Source organism: Salvelinus fontinalis, chromosome 31 (assembly GCF_029448725.1).
Source record: "Salvelinus fontinalis isolate EN_2023a chromosome 31, ASM2944872v1, whole genome shotgun sequence".
NCBI lineage: Eukaryota > Metazoa > Chordata > Actinopteri > Salmoniformes > Salmonidae > Salvelinus > Salvelinus fontinalis.
In genome coordinates, this window is record NC_074695.1 from 10,519,772 (window position 1) to 10,538,617 (window position 18,846).

Sequence of the window (18,846 nt, forward strand, 5' to 3'; positions counted from 1 at the left end):
TGGTATTCTGTTTTAAAATCAATGCAATCCTCTAACGCCATCTTGTGTCTCAAATGTTAAGTGGAGCCAAATTGGACATACCGATAATGTGTTGATGTATAATTAAGTTATAATAGTTATTACCAGTTTGTATCTCTTAAAATATATATTTGCAATGCTTTTTGCAATCACTTGCTCTGGGTTATTGAAAATAAACAGAAAATATTGAAAAATAACTGTCAATATAGTCATGTCTATACCTTGTCTTCGTCATTCGTCATTTCCTGTTGGATCTTCATTTAAATGTTTAAAATACCTGTCCCATCTGAGCACAGACCTTGAAGACGAGCTTGAGTCAAGAGGAACATTGTATGGGTGGTAGGTAGTCTAGTGGTTAGCGTGTCGGGCCAGTAACCGAAAGGTTGCCGGATTGAATCCCCCGAGCTGACAAGGTAAAAATCTGTCGTTCTGCCCCTGAACAAGGCAGTTAACCCACTGTTCCCCGGTAGGCCGTCATTGTAAATAAGAATTTGTTCTTAACGGACTTGCCTAGTTAAATAAAGGTTAAAAAATATATATATTGGCTACTTGAGTTTGTTTGACTGTCAGATCCATTTGCTTTGTCCAGTTATCATAAAGCAAATTGCAAATCCACATTATACAAACATGGGTATATAAACAGGGAAGTTGACATAAGATATGTAATCTGCTAACATTCACTACCGGTCAAAAGTTTTAGAACACTTACTCATTCAAGGGGTTTTTCTTTATTTCTACTATTTTCTACGTTGTAGAATAATAGTGAAGACAGCAAAACTATGAAATAACACATATGGAATCATGTAGTAACCAAAAAAGTGTTAAACAAATCAAAATATATTTTATAATTGAGATTCTTCAAATAGCCAACCTTTGCCTTGATGACAGCTTTGCACACTCTTGGCATTCTCTCAACCAGCTTCACCTGGAATGCTTTTCCACAGTCTTGAAGGAGTTCCCACATATGCTGAGCACTTGTTGACTGCTTTTCCTTCACTCTGCAGTCCAACTCATCCCAAACCATCTCAATTTGGTTGAGGTCAAGTGACTGGGGAGGCCAGGCTATTTGATGCAGCACTCCATCACTCCTTCTTGGTCAAATAGCCCTTACACAGCCTGGAGGTGTGTTGGGACACTGTCCTGTTGAAAAACAAATGTTAGTCCCACTAAGCCCAAACCAGATGGGATGGTGTATCGCTGTAGAATGCTGTGGTAGCCATGCTGGTTAAGTGTGCCTTGAATTCTAAATAAATCACACAGTGTCACCAGCAAAGCACCCCCATACCATAACACCTCCTCCGCCATGCTTAACGGTGGGAAATACGCATGCTGAGATCATCCGTTCACCCACACCGCATCTCACAAAGACACGGAGGTTGGAACCAAAACTCTCCAATTTGGACTCCAGACTAAAGGACAAATTTCCACCGGTCTAATGTCCATTGCTCGTGTTTCTTGGCCCAAGCAAGTCGCTTCTTCTTATTGGTGTCCTTTAGTAGTGGTTTCTTTGCAGCAATTCAATCATGGAGGCCTGATTCACACAGTCTCCTCTGAACAGTTGATGTTGAGATGTGTATGTTACTTGAACTCTGTGAAGCATTTATTTGGGCTGCAATTTCTGAGGCTGGTAACTCTAATGACTCTAATGAACGTATCCTCTGCAGCAGAGGTAACTCTGGGTCTTCCTTTCCTGTGGTGGTCCTCATGAGAGCCAGTTCCATCATAGTTCTTGATGGTTTTTGCGACTGCACTTGAAGAAACTTTCAAAGTTCTTGAAATGTTCCGTATTGACTGACCTTCATGTCTTAAAACAATGATGGACTGTCGTTTCTCATTGCTTATTTGAGCAGTACTTGCAATAATATGGACTTGGTATTTTATCAAATAGGGCTATCTTCTGTATACCTACCCCCCCCCCCCCCCCCCCACACACAAAAAAACGCATTAAGAAGGAAAGAAATTCCACAAATTAACTTTTAAGAAGGAACACCTGTTCATTGAAATGGATTCCAGGTGACTACCCCATGAAGTTGGTTGAGAGAATGTCAAGAGTGTGCAAAGCTGTCATCAAGGCAAAGGGTGGCTACTTTGAAGAATCTCAAATACTTTTTTGGTTACTACATGATTCCATATGTGTTTTTTCATAATTTTTGATGTCTTCACTATTATTCTACAATGTAGAATTATTATTTTTTAAATGAAGAAAAACCCTTGAATGAGTAGGTGTTGTAAAAACTGTGGACCAGTAGTGTAATTCAAATCAATATATTGAAAAGTATAGAACAATGAAGATAATACTGTAGCTATAGATATAGCAGTAAAACATTTAAAACACAGGAAGAACAGCTATTTTATAAAAATAGGTACAATTTTCTTGTTTTTTAAATTAACGGATAGCCAGGGGCACACTCCAACACTCCGACATTTTACAAACTAAGCATATATGTTTAGTGAGTCCGCAATATCAGAGGCAGTAGGGAAGACCAGGGATGTTCTCTTGAGAAGTGTGTGAATTTTTGCTAAGCATTCAAAATGTAACGAGTACTTTTGGGTGTCAGGGAAAATGTATGGAGTAAAAAGTACATGATTTTCTTTCAGAATGTAGTGAAGTAAAGGTAAAAGCTGTAAAAAAAAGATATAAATAGTAAAGTAAAGTACAGATACCCCCCAAAAAACAATTTAAGAAGTACTATAAAGTATTTTTACTTAAGTATTTTTACACAATTGCACACTCAAACTAAAGGGCAACAGTAGGGCCAAACATAGTCCTTACTGCTTCTTTTTAGAAGTCTCTAGCGCAGTTTACCCAACTGAATGATTTCCGGGTGAATGTTTCAAGGAGAGTCAATGAGGGGTTAAAATGTCCAGCAGAGAAACTTTTGTGTGGGTTTCCTACCAGCGTGTAACCAACATTAGCATGAGCAGCAATAGTGCTATCCAAGGTTCGCTTTCAAAATAAAAGTCCCCCCCCCCATTGAAACACACGACAACATTCCAAATTTGTTTAGAATTTCCTAAACTTTTTATAGTCCCGTACCCCTTCAAACATTCAACCCTCAGCTGCGTGCCTCCTCTAGCACCAGGGTCAGCGCACTCTCAAATGTTGTTTTTTGACATCATTGCAAGCCTGCCACACACACACTATATGATACATTTATTAAACATAAAAATGAGTGTGAGTTTTTGTCACAACCAGGCTCGTGGGAAGTGACAAAGAGCTCTTATAGGATCAGGACACAAATAATAATTAATAATTTGTCTCTTTTTTTAGGACAGAACAGCAGCCTCTGATGAGACACGGGGTGGGGGCCTATGCATATATGTGAACAACAGTGGTCCCGTGTGGCTCAGTTGGTAGAGCATGGCGCTTGCAACGCCAGGGTTGTGGGTTCGATTCCCACGGGGGGCCAGTACAAAAAAGTATGAATGTATGTACTTGTAAGTCGCTCTGGATAAGAGCGTCTGCTAAATGACTTAAATGTAAATGTAACAGCTGGTGCACGATATCTAAAGAAGTCTCGGCGTTTTGCTCGCCTGAGGTGGAGTATCTCATGATAAGCTGTAGACCACACTATCTACCTAGAATGTTTTCAGTGGCGCTCCTAGTGGCCGAGGACTTTAATGCAGGGAAACTCAAATCAGTTTTACCTAATTTCTATCATCATGTTAAATGTGCAACCAGAGGGAAAGAAATTCTAGACCACCTTTACTCCACACACAGAGTGGACCGGAGCGCCAAGTCTAGTTACAAAAGCCTCCTAAATAGCTTCTACCCTCAAGCCATAAGACTCCTGAGCAGCTAATCAGCTGCTGCTACTCTCTGTTATTATCTATGCATATCTATGCATAGTCACTAAAACCTTATTTGTTCATCATTGTGAATAACTCACCACAGGTTAATGAGAATGAGAAGGGATTTCTTGAAAGGATGCACATCAATCTGCAATGTTGGGTTGTATGGGAGAGAGTCTTAGTCTTAAATCATTTTCCACGCACAGTCTGTGCCTGTATTTAGTTTTAATGCTAGTCAGTGCCGAGAATCCATTCTCACATAGGTACGTGGTTGCAAAGGGCATCAGTGTCTTAACAGCGCGATTTGCCAAGGCAGGATACTCTGAGTGCAGCCCAATCCAGAAATCTGCCTGTGGCTTCTGATTAAATTCAATTTTCACAGAGCCGCTTGTTGCAATTTCGATGAGGCTCTCTTGTTCAGATATGGGTAAGTGGACTGGAGGCAGGGCATGAAAGGGATAACAAATCCAGTTGTTTGTGTCATCTGTTTCGGGAAAGTACCTGTGTAATTGCTCACCCAACTCACTCAGGTGCTTCGCTATATCACTTTTTTTTATTTTATTTTTTATTTATTTTTTTTATCCCATTTTTCTCCCCAATTTTCGTGGTATCCAATCGCTAGTAATTACTACCTTGTCTCATCGCTACAACTCCCGTACGGGCTCGGGAGAGACGAAGGTCGAAAGCCATGCGTCCTTCGAAGCACAACCCAACCAGCCGTACTGCTTCTTAACACAGCGCACCTCCAACCCGGAAGCCAGCCGCACCAATGTGTCGGAGGAAACACCGTGTACCTGGCCCCCTTGGTTGGCGCGCACTGCGCCCGGCCCGCCACAGGAGTCGCTGGAGCGCGATGAGACAAGGATATCCCTACCGGCCAAACCCTCCCTACCCCGGACGACGCTATGCCAATTGTGCGTCGCCCCACGGACCTCCCGGTCGCGGCCGGCTGCGACAGAGCCTGGGCGCGAACCCAGAGACTCTGGTGGCGCAGTTAGCACTGCGATGCAGTGCCCTAGACCACTGCGCCACCCGGGAGGCCCTCGCTATATCACATTTGACATTGTCCCTAAGCTTGAGTTCATTTGCACACAAAAAAATCATACAATGATGGAAAGACCTGTGTGTTGTTCTTGTTAATGCAGACAGAGAAGAGCTCCAGCTTCTTAACCATAGCCTCAATTTTGTCCCGCACATTGAATATAGTTGCGGAGAGTCCCTGTAATCCTAGATTCAGATCATTCAGGCGAGAAACAACATCACCCAGATAGGCCAGTCGTGTGAGAAACTCATCATCATGCAAGTGAAAATTATGGTCAGTAAAGAAAACTTTAAGCTCGTCTCTCAATTTAAAAAAAAAAACGTGTCAATACTTTGCCCCTTTATAAGCAGCGCACGTTGTAAGCAGTATGTTGTAAAAGCGTTACATGGTCGCTGCCCATATCATTACATAACGCAGAAAATACACGAGAGTTCAGGGGCCTTGCTTTAACAAAGTTAACCATTTTCACTGTAGTGTCCAAAACTTCTTTCAAGCTGTCAGGCATTCCCTTGGCAGCAAAAGCCTCTCAGTGAATGCTGCAGTGTAGCTAAGGGTCGTCGGGAGCAACTCCTTGCACACACGTTACCAATCCTCTATGTCTCCCTGTCATGGCTTTTGCGCCATCAGTACAGATACCAACACATCCTGACCACCAAAGTCCATTTGATGTCACAAAGCTGTCCAGTACTTTAAAAATATCCTCTCCTATTGTTCTGTTTCCAGTGATTTGCAGAAGAGGATGTCTTAATTGACCCCCCATAAACTTAACGGACATATACCAGGAGCTGTGCCAGGCCTGCCACGTCTGTTGATTCATCCAGCTGTAACGCATAGAATTCACTGGCTTGTATGCGAAGCAGTAATTGTTTCAAAACATCTCCTGCCATGTCACTGATGCGTCGTGAAACAGTGTTGTTTGATGAAGGCATTGTCCGTATAGTTTTTGTTGGCCTTTTCATCACCCAAATGTATAGCCCCGTTGGAAAATCTAAATGAACTGTTTGAAAATGTGAATCACATTTTTATTTGGCTTACCCCCGACGGCATTGCGCGTACACCTGGGGGTACGCTTATCTCAGTTTGGGAATAGCCGATCTAGATCAATTGTGTCATGATTCCACATTTGGATCCGTTTGCAGGTTTCGATGGGGGACTTTTATTTTGAAGGCAAACCACCGATTCCATGAGTGTGCTTACGCTAATGTTGTTCACGACACACACATGAACTTTACAACTACCTGGGTACACTACAGTTTTCAGGATCCTTTGACGCGGTGACTTGTTCACCCAAGCAACTAGGCCTATTCGTTGATGGAATGAGTTTATATTGGAATGCTGGAAAACTATTCGTGCCTTATTAGTGAGTGTAGATTGACCTAGCGCGCAGTAGTTTTGGATATCATGGCCGTTGATAATCAGACTGTTGTGTACATTTCAGAACAGATAGTTATTTTGATTTCGTGTGCCCTGTCTTTTTTGGGCTCTTTACTTATTATCTGTACGTACATCATTTGGCCAGATTTGAGGACAACGCCGAGAACACTTCTGGTCTACTTGTCCGTGGCTGACTTTTTGTCTGCGGGCTCGTACGCATACGGAGTTTGGAGTGTCTTTGAATCAAGCTCTGTGGATTGCGTCGTTCAAGGAGCGATATCTACTTTCGCCAACACAAGTTCGTTTTTCTGGACTGTCGCTATCGCTATATATCTGTACATTTTAATCGTCAAGTCGAATCAAAGACAAGCTGACAGCTTCGTGTTATGTTTTCACGTTATCAGGTGGGTACTTGCGCTTGATTCATTTTCATATCATAATAATAACAGTTGTATAAACTGTGAAATGTTTTGATTGATTAGATTTAAGTTTGGGATAGGGTCTGTGAAATATCAAGGCCAAGAGTCACCTGATCCAGCTATGTTGTTTCTCTACTCTAGTAATGACGCGTTTGTGAATATTCATGAGGAATATATTACCTTCCCATACCTGGGCATTTCAGCACTTCTGACGTTAGGCTATTTCACCATGTAACTTGGTATTAATTCCGCGTTCACATGCGAGTCGCAACTATGAAACTGACATTTCCAACCTTCTAACTGGTTGTAGTTATGCACGTGCTGCGTTCAAGGAATCAGCAAGTCAAGACATTTCAGAGTTCTAGTTCGGACTAGCATGTGAACGCGGCATATAAATAAGGTCACCTGGTATTGTACATATGGTAGAGGTATTATACATTGTACTATAGTGTAAACTATTGATACTGTTTCAAACCTTATGAAAATTAGACTTTGAGCATCTTCGGGGTTACACCTGAAGCACCTGCACGCCTATTGTCTCCTGTTTACTCAATTAGGCTAAATTAACATCCAATTAATGGTCAATTAATACCCAATGACACATTAGAGCATGTTTTGCAGTACACCTTACACCCAGTCCACTGAAATAAGAGTTGAATAGACACCACAGAAACACACTTATTGATAAACAATATAGAAAGGATAGTCTGTCTTTTGGACAATTCTTCACTGAGTTGCTATTTAAGCAATAAGACCTGAGGAGGTGTGGTCTATGGCCAATATACCTCTGCTAAGGGCTGTTCTTATGCACGACGCAATGCGGAATACCTGTGTATATTGGCCATATACCACAAACCCCCCTTAGGTGCTTTATTGCTATTATAAACTGTTTATCAATATAATTAGAGCAGTAAAAAAATGTATATTTTGTCATACCGGTCATATACGGTCTGATATACCACGGCTGTCAGCGCTCGACCCATCCAGTTTATATATTTTTTGTATATAACATCAAAACCCTTTCTCCACCCCAGAGCCCAGGCAATGGACATGCCTTGTCACAATGTGTGTTGTGTTCTATAATGAATTCTTCAGTGATCCCTTTTCTATTGAACCTCACACAACAAGGCCATTCATAGTACATGAATAATAATGTTAGAGGAATTTCATTCCAATGTGTTCGTTAACCAATTCAATTAAAACACTCTGTCCGTTTCTAATAATTTGTAAGGTTCTTATTTGCATAAAATGGACAGATACCGGCCACCAAATTAATCAATAGCGTTTATTCTTGAGAGCTCTGTTTATCATTTTCGGTACATTGGTTTATATACCTCACATTTCGTCATAAACGTCCCTCCTCCTCTCAGATACAATGGCAACATAGTTCACAAGTCTTCTTCACGTACATTGTCCGCCACCTGTTATACAATCTACTACAAGGTCAAGGTCTCTCCCCTCCCTGGGTGGGGAGACTTCCATCCCTGTTATCAGTTTCACAGTGGTCACAAGTTGTCTGCCACAGTTCCTTGCCTGCTAACATTCCCTCTTTCTTATGGACAAACATTCTCCATCAGACAGGATATAATTCTGTTAGTTATATTTCTACGTTAAATGTATAAATCCTTTAGTCATTATTCATAAAATTCCCATAACAAATAACAAACGTACAGTTGAAGTCAGAAGTTTATATAAACCTTAGCCAAATACATTTAAACTCAGTTTTTCACAATTCCTGACATTTAATCAGAGTAAAAATTCCTTGTCTTAGGTCAGTTAGGATCACCACTTTATTTTAAGAATGTGAAATGTCAGAATAATAGTAGAGATGGATTTATTTAAGATTTTATTTCTTTCATCACATTCCCAGTGGGTCAGAAGTTTACATACACTCAATTAGTATTTGGTAGCATTGCCTTTAAATTGTTTAACTTGGGTCAAACGGTTTGGATAACCTTCCACAAGCTTCCCACAATAAGTTGGGTGTATTGTGGTCCATTCCTCCTGACAGAGCTTGTGTAACTGAGTCAGGTTTGTAGGCCTCCTTGCTCGCACATGCTTTTTCAGTTCTGCCCACACATTTTCTATGGGATTGATGTTAGGGCTTTGTGATGGCCACTCCAATACCTTGACTTTGTTGTCCTTAAGCCATTTTGCCACAACTTTGTAAGTATGCTTGAGGTCATTGTCCATTTGGAAGACACATTTGCGACCAAGCTGTAACTTCCTGACTGATGTCTTGAGATGTTGCTTCAATATATCCACATTATTTTCCTCCCTCACGATGCCATCTATTTTGTGAAGTGCACCAGTCCCTCCTGCAACAAAGTACCCCCACAACATGATGCTTCCACCCCTGTTCTTCACGGTTGGGATGGTGTTCTTCGGCTAGCAAGCCTCCCCTTTTTCCTCCAAACATAACGATGGTCATTATGGCCAAACAGTTCTATTTTTGTTTCATCAGACCAGAGGACATTTCTCCTAAAAGTACAATCTTTGTCCCCATGTGCAGTTGCAAATCGTAGTCTGGCTTTTTGTAATGGTGGTTTTGGAGCAGTGACTTCTTCCTTGCAGAGATGCCTTTCAGGTTATGTCGATATAGGACTCGTTTTAATGTGGATATAGATACTTTTGTACCTGTTTCCTCCAGCATCTTCACAAGGTCCTTTGCTGTTGTTCTGGGATTGATTTGCACTTTTCGCACCACAGTACGTTCATCTCTAGGAGACAGAACACGTCTCCTTCCTGAGCGGTTTGACGGCTGCGTGGTCCCATGGTGTTTATACTTGCGTACTATTGTTTGTACAGATGAACGTGGTACCTTCAGGCGTTTGGAAATTGCTCCCAAGGATGAGCCAGACTTGTGGAGGTCTACAATGTTTTTTCTGACGTCTTGGCTGATTTCTTTTGATTTTCCCATGATGTCAAGCAAAGAGGCACTGAGTTTGAAGGTAGGCCTTGAAATAAATCCACAGGTACACCTCCAATTGATTCAAATGATGATGATGTCAATTAGCCTATCAGAAGCTTCTCAAGCCATGATGACGTTTTCTGGAATTTTCCGAGCTGTTTAAAGGCACAGTCAACTTACTCTATGTACACTTCTGACCCACTGGAATTGTGATACAGTGAAATAATCTGTCTGTAAACAGTTGTTGGAAGAATTAATTGTGTCATGCACAAAGTAGATGTCCTAACCGACTTGCCAAAACTATAGTTTGATATCAAGAAATTTGTGGAGTGTTGAAAAAACGAGTTTTAATGACTCCAACCTAAGTGTATGTAAACTTCCGACTTCAACTGTATATGTGATTATAGGTGCCAAGTCAGACTTTGGTTCCAGTACTATTTGAAATCATTTGTAATACTTTATCTGGGTTTGATTGAGCTTGCCTGCTGCAATGAAAGGAATAGAGTAGTTGCAAAAGTGCAACCCCCATCCTGCACTCCAGACAGACCAGAGCAAACGCTGAAATTACTTGTAAGATGTTGAATAGTATTTGAACCAAGTTTTGATCCCAGTACACTTTTTTTGAATATAAACCAGCTCAAAAGGGAGTAGCAATACAGTTGATTGAGGTTTCTGTACCTTCAGCTGTGACCCAAATCCTACAGCGCATTCGGAAAGTTATCAGACCCATTTTTTCACATTTTGTTACGTTACAGCCTTATTCTAAAATGGATTCAATTGTTATTTTCCCCTCATCCATCTACACACAATACCCCATAATGATGAAGCAAAAACAGTTAGAATTTTTTTTTTAATCCTTATTTAAAAAAGTATTCAGACCTTTTGCTATGAGACTTGAAATGGAGCTCAGGTGTGTCCTGTTTCCATTGATCATCCTTGAGATGTTTCTACAACTTGATTGGTGTTGTCTCTACCTTCTTGCCCTTTGTGCTGTTGTCTGTGCCCAATAATGTTTGTGCCATGTTTTGTGTTGCTGCCTTGCTATGTTGTTGTCTTTAGGTCTCTCTTTATGTTGTGGTTTCTCTCGTCGTGATGTGTGTTTTGTCATTTATTTATTTACATTTAGTTATGTATGTAAATTAGAATATATATATACATTTTTATCCCCGTCCCCGCTGGAGGTCTTTTGGTTGTCATTGTAAATTAGAATTTGTTCTTAACTGACTTGCCTAGTTAAATAAAGGTTTAAATAACCAAAAAATTGGAGTCTACCTGTGGTAAATTGCACTGTCAACTGTGCCAACTGTGGCACAGTTGACAGTGCATGCACCAAGCCACGAGGTCGATGGAATTGTCCGTAGAGATCCGAGACAGGATTGTGATGAGGCACAGATCTGGGGAAGGGTACCAAAAAATGTCTGCAGCATTGAAGTTCCCCAAGAACACAGTGGCCTCCATTCTTAAATGGAAGAAGTTTGGAACCACCAAGACTCTTCCTAGAGCAGGCCGCCCGGCCAAACTGAGCAATTGGGGGAGAAGGAGGTGACCAAGAACCCGATGTTCCTCTGGAGATGGTTGTCCTTCTGGAAGGTTCTCCAATCTCTGCAGCACTCCACCAATCAGGCCTTTATGGTAGAGTGGCCAGACGGAAGCCACTCCTCAGTAAAAGCCACATGACAGCCTGCTTGTAGTTTGCCAAATGGCACCTAAAGGACTCTCAGACCATGAGAAACAAGATTCTCTGGTCTGATGAAAACAAGATTGAATAGTTTGGCCTGAATACCAAGTGTCACGTCTGAAGGAAACCTGGCACCAATCCTACAGTGAAGCATGGTGGTGGCAGCAGCATGCTGTGGGGATGTTTTTCAACGGCCGGAACTGGAAGACTAGTCACGATCGAGGGAAAGATGAACGGAGCAAAGTACAGAGAGATCCTTGATGAAAACCTGCTCAGGACCTCAGATTGGGACGAAGGTTCACCTTCCAACAGGACAACAACCCAAAGCACACAGCCAAGACAACTCAGGAGTGGTTTCGGGACAAGTCTATGAATGTCCATGAGGGGCCCGGACTTGAACCCGATCGAACATCTCTGAAGACCTGAAAATAGCTGTGCAGGTCCCCTCTAACCTGACAGAGCTTGAGCGGATCTGCAGAGAAGAATGGGAGAAACTCCCTAAATACAGGTGTGCCAAGCTTGTAGCCTCATACCCAATAAGACTCGAGGATGTACTGGCCGAATGCACTGTATCTATGAACTGTTGGCCTTACCCATGCCTCCTTTAAGACTCTGTAATGTTTCATCTGAATGTGCTACAAAGCAAAAATGAGTCATATGAAGGTTTACCGTTTCCTCTAAGTATTTTGATTTTGAAAACATTTTTTTTCTACATTTAATTTATAAATATAGAAAATGATACATGAATATTGAACTATTTTTGATTTTGTACATTTTTCAATATATATTTTTAACATAATATACTCTACAAGCATATGTGTTCCCGAGTGGGATTACTGGGGGGGAGGGGGGAGAGATTTCAGTACTTTTTGTATTTATTCGTTTGCTAAAATTTTGAAATCTGTTTTTACTTTGTCATTTATGGGGTCTTGTGTGTAGATTGATGAGGGGGGGGGGAAACGATTGTAATCCCTTTTTAGAATAAGGCTGTTACGTAACAATGTGTAAAATGTCAAGGGGTCTGAATACTTTTTTTTAATGCTCCGTATATAATGCCCTGGTCAACAGTAGTGTCCTATATATGGAATAGGGTACCTGAAAGGAATGAATCCAGAAATATCCTTCAATTATATAACGAGTCATGAAATGTTAAGAGTGAATTGAAGATGTTGGCCCTCCGTGAGTGGAAGATTACCTGAACGCCAGGGAGTCACGCTCTCCCTCAGTGAGTGGAAGATTACCTGAACGCCAGGGAGTCACGCTCTCCCTCAGTGAGTGGAAGATTACCTGAACGCCAGGGAGTCACGCTCTCCCTCAGTGAGTGGAAGATTACCTGAACGAGCGGGGTGTCACTCTCCCTCAGTGAGTGGAAGATTACCTGAACGAGCGGGGTGTCACACTCTCCCTCAGTGAGTGGAAGATTACCTGAACGCGCAGGGTGTCACGCTCTCCCCAGAACTGCTGAAGTGAGCTTCAGTATCACAAGTGATGCAATGGGCTTGTTGAGCATTGCAGACGACAGTGCAGGCGACTATCGACCGACTGATCTACAAATCACCTTGATCATCATAAATAACTGCTCACTTATTATTATTTTTAGATCAGTCAGTCAGTTACCATTTACCCCCAATGCATCATGGATTTGATTCTCTCGAACACGGCCAACATCTCATCTTCGGTTTTAAGGCTCAACTTTGAAAGGGGTAGCATGCTGAAATGTTAGCCTTGATCCACACTGAGTGGTTCTGTTTCGTATAGTGAAATAAAAGCAATTAACTTTACATACAGGGTGCTGAAATGTTACACTGTGTGTGACTCGTGACTTTTCAGGAAATGAGTTGCAGATTTTGGGGTTGCACTTTCAACATGTAGGCTATATAGCGAGGCCTAAGCAGCTTTCCTTGGTAGCATGACATAGTTGCACATAATGATCACCAGACTTTAGAGGAAGTGTGTGGCTGGCAAGCTTGTCAGGAGGTTCACAATGATATGTTCATTAATTCCTTCTTTCTTCTCATCCATCACCGCTTCCTCTTCCCCTGTCTCTTCCTCTTCCCCTGTCTCTTCCTCTTCCCCTGTCTCTTCCTCCATCTCTCCCCTCCCCACCAGCTGGGGCATCCCTCTAGGTATCACAGTAGCAGCTCTGTCACTGGGCCGTATTGGCTACGATGCATCGGAGGTGTCTGTGGGCTGGTGCTGGGTGAGTATCCAGGCTCCAGACCATGTCCTGTGGATGCTGCTCACTGGGAAGATATGGGAGTTCCTGGCCTATCTCACCCTCCCCGTTCTCTATGTCCTCATCAAGAAGCACATCCACAGAGCGGTGAGGATCTGTTACAATCTATACCCCAGTACTATTGATAAGTGTCACCGGGGTGAAATTTGAGGAGGAATGCATGTAATTGAAAAAATATATTTTAGACAAATTTAAAGATTTTTATTTATTTTATTTTTTAGCTGAAGTCATGATTTCACTGCGGTTTTACATTGATTTTTGCAGAGTTCTCAAGTTGGCTTTACTAATTCCAGTGTAGACTATCACAAACATTTTCTCCATGGCAGGTCTCAAGCACATTTAGCCACTTGATAAATATTCCTGTTTTGTCTCTGTCGACCAGCATGCGGCTCTGTCTGAGTACCGGCCCATCCTGGCCTGCAGTCCTCTGTCCCTTTCCAATATGGCCGACAGGAAGTTGACCCTTATCCCCATCATCTTCATCGCCCTGCGTATCTGGAGCACCGTGCGCTTCCTGCTGATGCTGACTGACTCGCCCGCCAGGCAGAACCCTGTGCTCGTCACTCTACATGTGAGTTTGTATTGGCACATCTCCAGGCCTCATGTTCTATCCTCACCAATGATTCTCAAAACCTGTCGCAGCATGTGTGCAGTAGGGTTTCTGTTAGCCGGTAATAGCCGACTTTTGTCCGATAGAAAAGCCAATAAATAAAAATGGCCCCAATCCCATTGTGAACTAATGTTTTATAGCCTCTTCATTGATGGAAATACATTAGACTGGTCATGCTTATCGGTCTGTAGGTTCATTTAGCAAAATATAGTGGAATTAAATTGACGTTTGTGCAGTATATTCGTTACGGATCTTATTTACAGCATACAGATACATGGCCTTTGAAAATATATTAGACAGAGCAAGAGCTGTTGCTACAGCATCTTATGGTGCTTTCAAGACAACTGCGAACTCTAAAAATATGAGGTCAAATCATGACATCAGTGATCTTCAGGTCGGAGAGTTGGACCTCTAGAAAGAGGCTTGACTTCCCGAGTTGGAATTCCGAGTTGGATGACCATTTCAAAACAACTTTCACCAGTCGTATATCAAATATCAGTACCTAACTGTCTATCCATCCACCAAACCTCTTTCCTTCATTCATCTTTACATTCATCCTTTAGTCATATATCTGTCCGTTCATTAATGGTTGAATCTGTTTCTCTAGGGCATTGGGAATACCTTCCAGGGAGCTGCAAACTGTATCATGTTTGTCCTGTTCACCCAGCCAATCCGCTCCCGTCTCCTCACCATGCTCTGCTGCTGCTCCTGCAGGGTCGGGTCTAGGGCCTCCCTCATACCTTCCAACACAGCCAACCACAGTGGTTTGGTCCTGGATGTGGAGACCCCCTCACAACCAGAGGACATCCCCAATACCAGCCCTCGTGGCTGGCCGGACGGCTGCTGACCCTGGGTCTGAATGGATGGACGGAGCACACTCGCACCCTGGCTGGCTTTCTGAGACACTTTTCACAATATTGAGCCGAGCTATACTTGGCTGGCCTGGTTCCACATCCTCTGCTATAGATGCCTGGTGCTGTGTGAAAGGAGAACATCAGAGTTAGCACCGTAGTGTGAAAAGGGCAGGTCTAATAGACGGGGGGGGGGGGAGTGGAAACAAGCTTCCGTACTGCAGTCCACTCATTAATGCAAGTGCCCCCCCCCCCCCCCAAGGGAGGGTCGCAAATTCTGCAGACGTGTGCACGTTGTACGGTCTCTCTTGACAGGCCACACACTCAACATGCACTTTAGGTGATGAGGATAATTAAAGCACGCATGTCGTTTTTATTTGTTTTTTTTTTTTTGGAAGAGATTCCCTGCTGTGCTCAGTCACTAGCATTGGACCATCCATAAGGGTGATCGCCAAGGTCATTCTAGTGGGGGAGTTGTACATAGGGGCTCTGTTCAAAAGTAGTGCACTATATAGGGAATAGGGCCCTAGTCTAAAGTAGTGCACAATATAGGGAATAGGGCTCTGGTCTAAAGTAGTGCACTATATAGGGCTCTGGTCTAAAGTAGTGCACTATATAGGGCTCTGGTCTAAAGTAGTGCACTATATAGGGAATAGGGTCCTGGTCTAAAGTAGTGCACTATATAGGGAATAGGGTGCCATTTAGGATGCACATGTGGATGTATTTTTAAGGGTTTTTTCCAAGGCAACATTTTATATTGTTCTTACTTATCGGTGTCTTCCTATTCTTGTATTAGAGCAACAGACACTGCACAGCGCAATTTAATATTGTTATTTTTATACCGGGTTATCGTTGAGTTTGTAGCATTGTTTAACAATGTACTTTGTATCTCAAATTAAATGTTGCATCTACTGTTTTGGTAAATGGCACCATATCACTACTACCAATGACGTTTACAAAAGCCACAACCTACTGAAAGATGGCGTCGAATTTGGCTGTACGAAGAGTCTATGTTCTGAAAAGGGCTATCACTCAACATGGTATATTGGTAAAGAGGAAAGTAAAAGTTGTGCCTTATCAATAGCGATCTACTTTGCCAAATCTCTTTCTACTTTTTTTTTTTTTTTTATTACTGACGTTTTTTTGAAATGTAAATCATAATAAAGACTAATAAATCCACTAAAGACTGATCTCTGAGCTACAACTATCATTTATCCCTCTGTCAACTAGATGTCTTGAACAATGTATTTTAATTAGGCGATTCATTGCTTTTTGCAGAAAAATAACATTTTAAAGCCTTTTATTTAATTTTCTTTTGCTGATGTGTCAGGCCTGGTCAAAAGTAGTGCACTATATAGGAAATAATGGTCAAAAGTAGTGCACTATATAGGAAATAATGGTCAAAAGTAGTGCACTAATATAGGAAATAATGGTCAAAAGTAGTGCACTATATAGGAAATAATGGTCAAAAGTAGTGCACTATATAGGAAATGATGGTCAAAAGTAGTGCACTAATATAGGAAATAATAGTCAAAAGTAGTGTGCTATAAAGGAAATAGGGTGTCGTTTTGGATGCAGACAAAGTGCTGCTGTGTTTAGGGGGAGAACTGCTCTCGACCAGCAGTGATTATTGTTTAATTGACCTTTCCAGCGGTCAAGTAGCTGTTGCAGAAGTCACTGATTGAAGAGGGAGGATGGTTGGTAAGTTGATTTATTGATCATTGCTGTCGTCTCTCTAATTGTGATTTATTAGACATGTTATGTGAATGAAAAAGAGGAAGGTTTTTTTTTCTTTTGTCACAAGACACACAGAATAGTTTTTGTGTCTCTGGCTTGGTGGATGTGGTCCTCTGTGGGCAGTCTAACACTGTATGTGGTGTCATTTGCCATGGGGGATCAGTCAGTCCTTCTCCTTTAAGGCCCTAACCAAAACATACAGTCCCTACATTGTGCTCTGCCTTGATGGCCTTGATGTTGCAGTTCAGTTTCCCTTATTTATTACGGGGTCAACAAACAATGGATTATTTGTTTAATAACAACAACAACAAAGGCCTGAGGATAGACCCTATTCTAGCCTGGTGCCAGATCGGTTTGTGCTGTTTTGCCAACTCCTATGGTCATTGCAGTGGAGGCTGCTGAGGGGAAGAAGGCATAATGGCTGGGAACCATGTATTTGATACCATTCCGCTGCATCCTTTACCCACGAGCCCGTCCTCAACAATTAAGGTTCCTCCAACCTCCGATGACCTCCTGTGGGTTGTCACGTCATACGAGTTTTCTGTAGATCTGGGATCTGTCCTTGTGGAAGGAACGGCTATGGTTATATGCATCAGTTCTGTTTTAGATGGCCGAGCAGTTAGTCTCGAGACCTAGAGGGTTGCCAGTTTAAATCCTGCGTCTGACAGGGGGAGAAGAAGAAAAAAATCGGGTGAGAATTGAGCTGTCAACCATAGGGTTGCTAGTATCAAATCCTAGATGTCATTGCCTGTCTGCTGTTGTGCCTTTAAGCAATGCACGTAACCTATCACAACAGCTGCTCTACGGACATCCCACTGTGCCAGTCCCCTCTCCAACCTGTGTGTGTGTGTTTCAGAGGGTTTGGGATAGAGCGGAAGTCACATTTCGGTTGCACCTTGTGTACAATTGACAAATAAAGGGATCATATTGAAATTTAATTTTCCTTTAGCTATATAGTATAGTTGACCTTTTGATCTATAGCCAACAGTCACAATGACCAAGCATGATGATGGCTTGGAGGCTGTTGAGGAAGTGTAGTATCTCGCCCCAAATGACACCCCATTTTCTATATAGTGCACTTCTTTTGACCAGGGCATTTTTGGGACACTGTCCTAGGTCTGTTTATGCTGATGAAAATGGACAGTAAACCGTTTTGTACCCTTGAGAACAACCAGAGACCGAGGGAGGGGAGGGAGGGGGGGGGGGGGGGGGGGGGGGGGTAAAGACGCTACTGCATTTTTGTCCACGCATACGTCCCAAATGGGACCCTATTCCCGATTGTAGTGAGCCTCTGGTCAAAAGTAGGGCACTATGTAGGGAATAGTGGCCCATTTGGAAAGCTGGGTCATACTATGACTTAATCCATTGTGTTGGTCTTGGGAGTGATCGGGCACATTTGGCTGACATTGAAACGGCTGTATCCCCATAGATAGAGGATGGGTTTTTCTCTCTGTCTGGTTGATGCCTATCGACACACTTCATTCATTAACTTATGACTGGGACCTATTGGAGCAGAAGGGCTGGAGGGGTAGGGGGGCATTTACACACCATCTTAATGCAAGGCCTTCTACTCACAACAGTGTCCATTACAGTGTGTTGATGGCTCTTTGAACCAATGCCAGGTTGAATGTATTAGACCGAAGGTTGGAGGGGGGAAAAGGGGGGTTTGGGTCATAACGTGAAATATCTCACTTGTTAATTAGGGCTGAGATAGATACGATGACTGAGAGATGTTTTCACCACAAACTAATGAGAGATCAACAGCGTTTAATGCTGGAGGTGGACGGTAATAACCTGGTCTCAAGTCTATTCATTCAGTCTTGCCAACTTGGCAATTAAATGTAGACCAAAGACAAAGTATTCAATCTAGCTAACAGCATTGCGATTTTATGCACAATGACATGTACAATACATAATACATGTGATTGAAGCATACTTGAATCAAGCATACTTGAAGGGGTGGCAGGTATCCTAGTGGTTAGAGCGTTGGGCCAGTAACCGAAAGGTTGCTGTATCAAATCCCGGAGCTGGCGAGGTAAAAATCTGTTGTTCTGCCCCTGAACAAGGCAGTTAACTGTAAATAACAATTTGTTCATAACTGACTATCCTTTTTAAATAAAAAACTACTGGTTAGGATAACTAATGTGTATTGCCTAATAGATCGACAGCGCCATCTTT

At 42.3% G+C, this 18,846-nt stretch overlaps 1 protein-coding gene and 1 long non-coding RNA gene across 2 annotated transcripts in view; both read left to right on the plus strand.

Moving 5' to 3' along the window:
* Positions 1-555, plus strand: part of LOC129829523 (uncharacterized) — a 14,304-nt gene extending 13,749 nt beyond the window's left edge. Inside the window, exon 3 of the long non-coding RNA XR_008755401.1 lies at positions 1-555. This exon is cut by the window's left edge and continues 1,004 nt beyond it. This is a non-coding gene — a long non-coding RNA (uncharacterized LOC129829523).
* Positions 556-6,062: 5,507 nt separating this feature from the next.
* Positions 6,063-16,122, plus strand: gpr157 (G protein-coupled receptor 157). Its single transcript, XM_055891254.1, has 4 exons — positions 6,063-6,630; positions 13,344-13,557; positions 13,853-14,041; positions 14,688-16,122. The coding sequence occupies exons 1-4, from the start codon at positions 6,254-6,256 to the stop codon at positions 14,925-14,927; spliced, it is 1,020 nt and encodes a 339-aa protein (XP_055747229.1). The 5' UTR covers positions 6,063-6,253; the 3' UTR covers positions 14,928-16,122.
* Positions 16,123-18,846: the final 2,724 nt, after the last annotated feature.

What these genes read in the sequence shown, in the direction of transcription:
- gpr157 (XM_055891254.1), top strand. Translation starts at nt 6,254, where the DNA reads ATGGCCGTTGATAATCAGACTGTTGTGTACATTTCAGAACAGATAGTT. An exon ending in AGAAGCACATCCACAGAGCG is followed by an intron (nt 13,558 to 13,852) that starts GTGAGGATCTGT and finishes TCTGTCGACCAG; the next exon opens with CATGCGGCTCTGTCTGAGTA. An exon ending in CTGTGCTCGTCACTCTACAT is followed by an intron (nt 14,042 to 14,687) that starts GTGAGTTTGTAT and finishes CTGTTTCTCTAG; the next exon opens with GGCATTGGGAATACCTTCCA.